This window comes from Nannospalax galili, unplaced genomic scaffold, assembly GCF_000622305.1.
Source record: "Nannospalax galili isolate Female #2095 unplaced genomic scaffold, S.galili_v1.0 scaffold1146, whole genome shotgun sequence".
Lineage (NCBI taxonomy): Eukaryota > Metazoa > Chordata > Mammalia > Rodentia > Spalacidae > Nannospalax > Nannospalax galili.
Genome location: NW_008355380.1, coordinates 1,809,719 through 1,818,412, shown reverse-complemented (window position 1 = coordinate 1,818,412; position 8,694 = coordinate 1,809,719). Strand labels below are relative to the sequence as shown.

At 49.9% G+C, this 8,694-nt stretch overlaps 1 protein-coding gene across 1 annotated transcript in view; it reads right to left on the bottom strand.

The window, feature by feature from the left end:
• The window catches only part of LOC103749690, a gene marked incomplete at its 5' end in the record, with an annotated part of 23,174 nt that extends 14,742 nt beyond the window's left edge, over window positions 1-8,432 (bottom strand). The window contains 3 exons of the mRNA XM_008852525.1: window positions 1,035-1,051; window positions 7,805-7,835; window positions 8,058-8,432. Coding sequence (XP_008850747.1) covers window positions 1,035-1,051; window positions 7,805-7,835; window positions 8,058-8,432 — 423 coding nt within the window. The remainder of the gene's footprint in view (window positions 1-1,034; window positions 1,052-7,804; window positions 7,836-8,057) is intronic.
• Window positions 8,433-8,694: the final 262 nt, after the last annotated feature.

Sequence of the window (8,694 nt, the reverse complement as noted above, 5' to 3'; positions counted from 1 at the left end):
GGGGAATGGATGAGGGTGCTGACAACACAGTGGACAGTGACAGGGATGGCAGAGTATGGAGCCTCTAGTGGGAGAGGAAGGCTGTCTACGTGACGAGTTTGTATTCATGCTCAGATGCCGAGGAGCTCAGAAGGTGGGCGACTGTGACCAGTAAGAATCTATTTTTTAAAAGAATTTTATTCCCAGAGGCTTGAGAGATGACTCAGTGGGTGAATTTCTTCCCACCTAAGCATGAGGACCTGAGCTTGGGTCCCCAGAACTCATGTAAACAGAAGCGGCAGTGTGAGTCTCTAACCCCAGCAGCTCTCCTGCAACACAGGCAGCAGACAAAGGAGAAGCCCTGGAGGCCAGCAGACCAGCCAGCAGAGGTGAAAACTCAGATGCTGTCTCAAAGAGAAGGGTGGGAACTGACACCTGAAGCTGTCCTCTGACCTCCACATGCACACCAGTGGTGTGCACACCCCCCCACAAAAACATACATACATCATATATACACAAAAGATAAAAAATACATATTTTTCCAGAGCAATAAGGCTTCACAGTCTCAGCAACAACTGTTCTTTCTATGGAATGAATTCTGCCTTCCACAGACCTGTGGAAACTGACGTTCATCATATGGTCTTTCAGAGTGAGGTGTTGGCTGTAGGCATGAAGCATACATGGCACCGGATTATACTTCGCTGGTGGGTGTCCTGGCTTTATGCATGGGCATCAGTGGAGAACTGACCTGAGTGGAGCTATTTAAAACGAACCCGAGTCACATAACAACGCAGGTGTGTTCTGGTAATGACAGGAAGACTGCTCAGATGTTCAGCTGATTCCTCTTCTCAGGGTTAAACAAAACCTAGAGTTCAAGGAATCCACAGGGCCTGGGTACAGCTCAGTGTGAAGAACCTGCCCAGCAAGTGCAAGGCCCAGGGTTCCAGCCTCGGCACCTGAAGAAACAGCAACGTCAAGGCTGCTGGGGGCCTCAAGTCTGTCCTCACCTCTGACCACACACAGGGCTTACTCCTTGCTGGAAAACACACACACACACACACACACACACACACTGATGCAGGTTACAAGCACAGTATTCCGTTTTCCATGATGTCATGACACGGAAGTCTGAGGGACAGTCCTCCAGTGTTTGAAAGTTTGCTAAGTTCACCAGGGAAGCTTCTGTCCTAAGAGCGGGGTTCCTGTGTATCTACGAAGATTCTCTTTTGCCTCACCCAGGAGTGTGAATCAAAGCACTAGTGCTTGCATCAGAAGTTCAGTTCCCTCAGCACGAATGTCCCCTCAGCCCCATGCAAGCTTCTGAGCCCCCTCTGGAAGGTTCTGCTAACTTCTGCAACAGGACGTCCCATGGAGGCGTGTGTAGTGCTTCCACCAGTGTTAAGGGCATCAAGCCTGTGCAGCGAACCCTCCCTTCCATTTCTTCAGGCCTCACTGAGCTTCCTGCTGGCTTCCAGGAGAACCTGCACTCAGGGTTTCCGTGTCTGGGGTGCAGGACTCTTGATCTTTCCCAGGCAGGCCACCTTCCATCATGGCTGTGTGTCTGAGGGTAGCTTCTGACCTGTATCAACCACCTCACTGCAGACTCCTCTTGACTCCAGACCCAGAAGGGAGGAAATGGGGCCCCAAAAGGCTTGTGTTTCCTTTCACCCCACAGAAGATGACCACTTCTTAGGACAGAACTCTCATGGAAAATAAGCTGACGATAGCCTGGGTATACTCCACCCCACAAGGCCAACAAGGACCAAAACAAGACTTAAACTTAACTCCAAGAGGGAGAGCTTGGTCAGCAGTATACTGGCCTGCAGCCCTGACCTGGCATCCTGCAGGCCTAAGGATGGACAGGGCTACCTGCTTCCCAAACACATGCCTCCGAGAGGCCTTGGGTGCAGCTCACACATGGGCCTGGGGGACTCTTCTGTGGGGAGACCCATGCTGCATGTATGCTTTCCTTCTCTACCCCCTGAAACTTGTTTCTTCTGCTGGTCCAAATTTCAGACAGTATCAGAAGGTAATGTCCTTCTCCTAACCACAAAGCCTGCAGCCAGACTATGCCCCTCCCTAACTCATGGGCAGGTGGGAAGACTGTGGGTGTGGGCTGAGGGTGTCAAGTTGCCCATTTTCTCAGTAAGTCTTAAAGTTCAAACATGGACTCCCACCAAGGGACTCCATGGACAATCGCTTTCAGGCTTTTCCCATTCCTGGGGAGGTGTGTGGCATCTGGTGCCCCTGCTGGGCCATGCTCTTGCACTGTGCACATCCTCTCCCTGTGGAGGAGCAGTGCCATTGGCCAGGTTCTCATTTGCTTTCTTTCTGTCAGAGGTGATGACGCTCAGCCTTTCGCACTACCACAAGCTACCAAGTCTAATTCACTCATTGATGTTCTGACCCCCAGGGCCTCAGAATGTGGCTCTGTTTAGAGATTTGTCTTCAAAGTGGCTATATGAGGCCACTGAAGTGGCCTTCACCCAGTGGATGGGCCTTTGGGAAGACCCAGGACACAGGCACCAATGGGGCACCCGCATGAGAACACAGAAGAAATTTTCAAGGTCAAATGTGCTGGTTAGATTTTTGACAACTTGAGTCACACTACAGCCACCTGGGAAGAGGGAAACCTAAACTGAAATTTCCTTCATCAGATCGGCCTGTGGCCATCTTGTGGGGCATTTTCTTAATTTCTAATTGATACAGAAGGGCCCACCCACTGTGGGTGGGGCCAGCCCTGGGCAGGCAGGTCTGGGCTGTATAAGAAAATTAGCTGAGCAAGCTAGGGACACCAGCCAGTGAGCAGCGTTCCTCCATGGTCTGTGCTTCAGTTCCTGCCTCCAGGTTCCTGCCGTGAGCTCCTGCCCTGCTTCTCTTGGTGTTGGATTGTAACTGGGGAGTTGTAAGATGAAGTTAAACCCTTCCCTCCCCACCTTGGCGTTGGTCAGTGTTTTATCAAATAAAAAATGAAAAATAACTAGAACCGTTAACCTGGCCGTGCTAGATACCAGTCCCTCCGTGTGTGGCCCTCAGCCTCCAAGTCTCCAGGACCAGGAGTGAATGTCTGCTGGCTCCAGGCTGCAGGCCTCAGAGAGGGTAAAAAACCTCATCAACGCCTCTGCATACATTCATGTCCAGGAACTGGGCGCTCCAGCCCTTCAAACACCTGGGAGCTTCTGTGTCAGGGTCTGAAGAACAGGAAATGTGCACCTCATTCCACCGCACATTAATGCATGTGTCATTTCTCAAAATTGTTGATCAGCAAATGTCACTCTGGAAAGACCTGCACGTTTAACTTGGAGCTGGGTATGAAAGGCTCTGTGCCCACCACGGGCATGCAGCTCAAAAGCTGAAGACCAGAGATGAAAGGGGAATGCACAGGGTCACAATATCATAGCCCCAGAGTGTAGCCAGAATGTGCAGGAAACTTCTGGCAGTCCTGGTTCATCACATGGGCTTCAGGTGGCAGGTTTTCATATTAAAAATGAGGAGGACCTGAACAAAATCAAAGTGTTCGAAGGGCCAACCACTTTTCTTGCTTTTGTCCATTTGCAAAGCAGCCATTAATAATCAAAATAGATGGGGAGACCGGGGTGTGGGAGGGGTGCCCTGTGGCGGGCACACTCCTTAAATGGAGGGAGAAGAGCTGATGTCGGGCAGAGCGGCAAGCATCCTTTTGTGCTGTGGACAGACCTTTCTGTAATTGTGTGTTCTGGACAAACAGACCGCAGGCACGGGGCTGAGAGGCCTCCCCGCACATCTCAGCAAAATAAGCCCCCTTTTAAAGTGAAACGGCATTATTGATCAAAGGGTGGTTCCCTATGTGAAGAAGGCACAGCTGGTGTCACCCGGTGCCTCGCACAGGCGGCACCGATGCCCTCTCTTATTAAAAACTGGTCAGATTGCGTTCCAAGTCCAGCCTGCAAAGTTAATGATAAGCACACTAAAGGGACAGCGTGGATGTGAGCCTTGTAATACACCGTGATTACTTGCACTGTTATTAGCAGCCTGAGCAGCGGGCTTGGCCGGATGGTATTTGACACACAGACGGATGCTCCCAGGCGCTCTGCACAGCAGCCACACTTCAAAGTCCTCGCCCTGCTGGCTTGGTTTACACCTGAGCCAATTAGCTGGGGAGATCAGAAGAGGTCTGAGAATGGAGCCCAGCCCTTATTCTGGGCTGGAGAAAGTCACTTGATCCCAGGTAAGCCGATATTAGAACAATAGAGAGAAATAAGGAGGGGTGGACAGAGGGCGCTGGGTGTTCTGCACACAGAGCAGGGGACCGGCCAGGCGCAGGCTGGAATGAGGCCTGGCCCTCGCTCAGGGGGTTTGTTGGGCCTTTGTTGGTAACAAAGGGGCTAATTGAAATGAAACAGTCTGCAGCCTGTTTGTTGGCACATCAAATATGCTGTAAGATATGCTGATGCGTGCTCCTCCTGAATTATTGAACATCACAGCTTCCAGAAATAAGACAGGCGGGCAGGATAGAGGGAGGGACTGACGTGGAGCTCTGCTTCTCTAACAGCGGCGTTGTCTGCCTGGACCCATAGGACAGGGCTCCAGTGCCCGGATGCCTCCTCATTTGGGTTCTCTCTGAAGAGGCAAAATGCACCAAACCCAGGGGAGGAGAAAGGACCCAGTCCCCACCCTCTCCACAAGAGCAGTTCATCCAGAGGGGGGCTGCTGTGTGCATCCACTGGGCCAAAGGCTGGAGTTCCATCTGCTGAGCCAACCTGCGCCACACACTTCAGGGAGGAGCACAGTGTTAAGTGGTGGTGATAAGTGAGGTAGGGCCTGCTGAGGGAAGCTCCAGTTCTGACAGGACCACCAGGGCTCCTGCCCTGCCATCGCGAAGCCAGACTGAGGCAGAGGGAGCAGGCTCTGCAGGAAACAGCAAAGGGGGGAAGGACGAGTTGTGCTACACAAGTTCTCAAAGTAGTGTGTACCTGTGGGCACGCTCACATGTGAGCATGTGTTCCCTATAGATGGGTGAGTGTGCACAGCATGCAGTTGGAAAAGCCACAAGTGCCTGGAACCAGAATGCCTCTCCTGAGTTCACCTCAGCAAAGGCTGAGCTGGGCTTTGATATGCTGCTTGGTATGTTGAGGAGTTTTTCTTCTAGCAGCAAGTTGGAATGGTATTGTTTCTGAACTCGCAGGAAGACAACATCTCTGGCATCTCTCCCTACCACGGGGAGCCTGAGACATTATGCGTCGTGAACCAAAAGATACCAAAAGATACTCAGGAGTCAGAGGCCATGCTAACCCAAGAGCCCCTCTCTGCAGAGCTCTGGGCCAAGAGCACATGAGACACTTCACTATCAGAGACAGAGCACCAAAGTTACCATCAGCTGCCCTTCCCAGCTGTAAGCACGTCCTCCGTCTGGGAAGACCTTGGCCACAGGAAGTTGAGGAGAGTCCCTTTGCACTGTGTGAACTGTTCTGTGACTGTTGCTCTCTTCTCTTTACTGAATGCCTTGCATTTTACCCCAGAGCCGCAAACTTGGTCTCCAATCTCAGCACTGTGAGGAGGTGATTGGAGTTGTCCCTGTGGAGGTAGATGCCAGCTCACTTCCTAACAGTTCACATCTCACAATGGCCACCTCACCTGTGCTCGATGGGGTCTGAAATCCTGGCTGGCATGGCCGCCAGGTTTTCTTGGCACAGCCCTGCCATTGGTGACCTATGGCTACTTTGGAAGGGACAGAGATCACAGGACCTGCAAGAATAGTAATGGACACTTCCTCTGCTAAGGCGAGTCCACCAGGCCTGCTCCAGGAGAGTTTAGATAGATGTCCCCACACACATGTCCCCGCTGACTCTAAAGGTGGGTGCCTGTCACAATGCACAGCTAGCCCAAACTAGAAGGAACTGCTGGTCTGGTCACAGATGGAGATTGAAACTCAGGGAGGACAGTGGCCACCCTACGGCATTAAGGGAGGCAGACTGGGGTTGTTCAGTCACAGGGCTTCCCTCCAGGATGGGGGCTGCAGCAGGGACGATGTGGGTAGGCATGCAGGGAGAGAAACACGCACAGGTATCAGCTGCTGACTGTGAAGAACGCCTTGCCTCCCTCTGCCTCCCACTCCTTCAGTCCACCCTGTCCCAACCTCTGTCTTGTCCCAAAGGGGCCCTTGTCTTCACTCAAATAAGGACCCCTTCTGCAGAGGAGGCTGCTGGTCCTCAGAGGTTACTGGGAGAGGCAGAGTCTCCTTCTTGGAGCAGCCTGACCTTCTGATCCGTGAATGAGCTGAGAGGGATAATGTGTGGGAAGGAGAAAAGACCATGCAGGCACCAGGGCAGTCCAAGGCTGGCTTCTCAGCTCTCCATCACCAAACCAGACCTGAACTCCCCTTCAGCTGGCTCTGCTGGACTCTGCTGTCAAGGGAAGGATTCTGGATCTCTACGGAATGTACGGTACACAGCATTAGACCACAGAAGCGGAAGGTTCCCTGAGTCTAGATTAGAGGTCTAAGCAACAATTCCAATGGAGAGCAGAGGAGCCAGGCAGTGAAGCCAGCCTGGCATGAGGCAATGCCAGCCAGGAGTCCAAACACCAGCTCTATGTAGAGCAAAGGGTGACCACAGCAGGTGTAACTGAGCCCTTAAGATCACTTCATCTCTCTGCTGGCCCTGAGCCCTGGAGGTAATAGAACCCGGAGCTCAGACGCCCCTGACTGCTAGGTGGGCCTGGCCTCACTCCCTGCACCCACTTCTCTGAGTGGTTACCCTGCCAACATGAAACAGCCCTTGTTTGATGATCTATAAAGTGGAAACGATCAAAGCCTCTTCCTCTCACCTTTGTGACAGGTGTGACGAGGGACAAGACTGGGTGTCAAGTCTAGCCCATGCTGGGTTTGCTGTCTGCTCGGCAGCTGCTCCTCCCATCCGTACACTGCTCTGACATGCTCATGCTGACCTGAGGCAGTTACACGTGATTTCTTATTTTCCTGGATGTTCTTCCTCCCACCCAGTTTGCTCGCTGATTCCATCCACCCTTCCTGTTCCAGATTCAGTTTCCCCTTCACTGAAGCTTGCCAGGTTCCCACACACTACCTGAATTGTTTGAATGTGAACTCTAAGCACACTGGAATAAATCTAAGATGAACATTGGCATTCTTAAAGCAGATTGATGTAGCAAGATCAACAGGGAAGCCAGGGAGGGAACTGCAGTGACACAGCATCTGCCAGTGGAATGGGAGGGAAAGACCAAGCTGTACAGAGATACCTCAGAGACGGTCAGCCAAAAGGTGCGGGCAGGAGAGGAGCTCGGGAGCCTGTCCTGGGAGATGATGACTCCTCCACAGAGCTAGGAGGAAGGAGATACTAAGTGAGAGGTCAGGACAGAGCCACAGTCCACAGGAAGTCATGCCACGCTCAGTCACTGGCTGGGGGCTGGCCATGGGAAGCATGGCCCAGACAGGAACATCAGTGAGATCGCATCACAGAGAAGAGCAGTTACATGCTCTGCAGCTGGGGTCTGAGAGGAGCATCTTCGTGGCGTCCACCAATACTGGAAGCATTTGATTGACACGAAGGAAAGATGGAAGAGAGGATCACATGGCCAGGTGAAAAATCAAAGGTCCAAATAACAGACTCAGTGCAATCATAGCAGTAATTACACTAAATATAAACAGACAAACATTCCAATAAGGACAGAGATCGTCCACCCAATGAAGCAAGAGCTGTCAATGCTCCGTCAGAGAGTAGATTCCACCCAGTGATGGACAGGGTTTTAGGACAAATATGTAGATAGATACCACTCAGTAATGGACAGATTTTATAGGACAGACAAGTACATAGAGATATCGATCAATAACTAGATAGAAAATAGATTGATAGATAGATGACAAATAGATAGCTGATAGATAGGTGATAGAGATATGGATGGGTGACTAGAGATAGATGATGAATGGATAGTAAGATATATGGATAAATGATAAATTGATAAATAGCTGTGAGGCAAATGTTATATAGGCAGATGATAGGTGGATGACTAGATATAGATAGATGATAGTAGGTAATAGATGATAGAAAGATAGATGATAGATAGATGATGATAGATAGATGATAGACAGACAGATAGATAGATGATAGATAGATAGATAATGATGATGATAGATGATAGATAGATAGATAGATAGATAGATAGATAGATAGATAGATAGATAGATAGATAGATAGATAGATAGATAGATAGATAGATAGATAGATAGATAGATAGATAGATAGATAGATAGATAGATAGATAGATAGATAGATAGATAGATAGATAGATAGATAGATAGATAGATAGATAGATAGATAGATAGATAGATAGATAGATAGATAGATAGATAGATGATAGATAGATAGATGATAGATAGATAATAATGATGATGATGAAGATAGATCGATCGAAAGATAGATAGATAATGATGATGATGATAGATAGATAGATAGATAGATAGATAGATAGATGATAGATGATACATAGATACATAGATGATAATGGTAGGTAGACGATAGATCGGTAGATAGATGACAGGATAGACAGATATGGGTGGATAGGCACATGAGTGATTGATGGATGGATGACAGAGATGGTATGTAAAGAGATGATAGTGTAGACATAATAGATAAAAAGAAGGAAGGAAGGAGGGGAAGGAGGGAGGGAGGGACGGTGGGAGGTGGGAAGGAGGGAGGAAGGAAAAAGATAAAGATAGTAAGG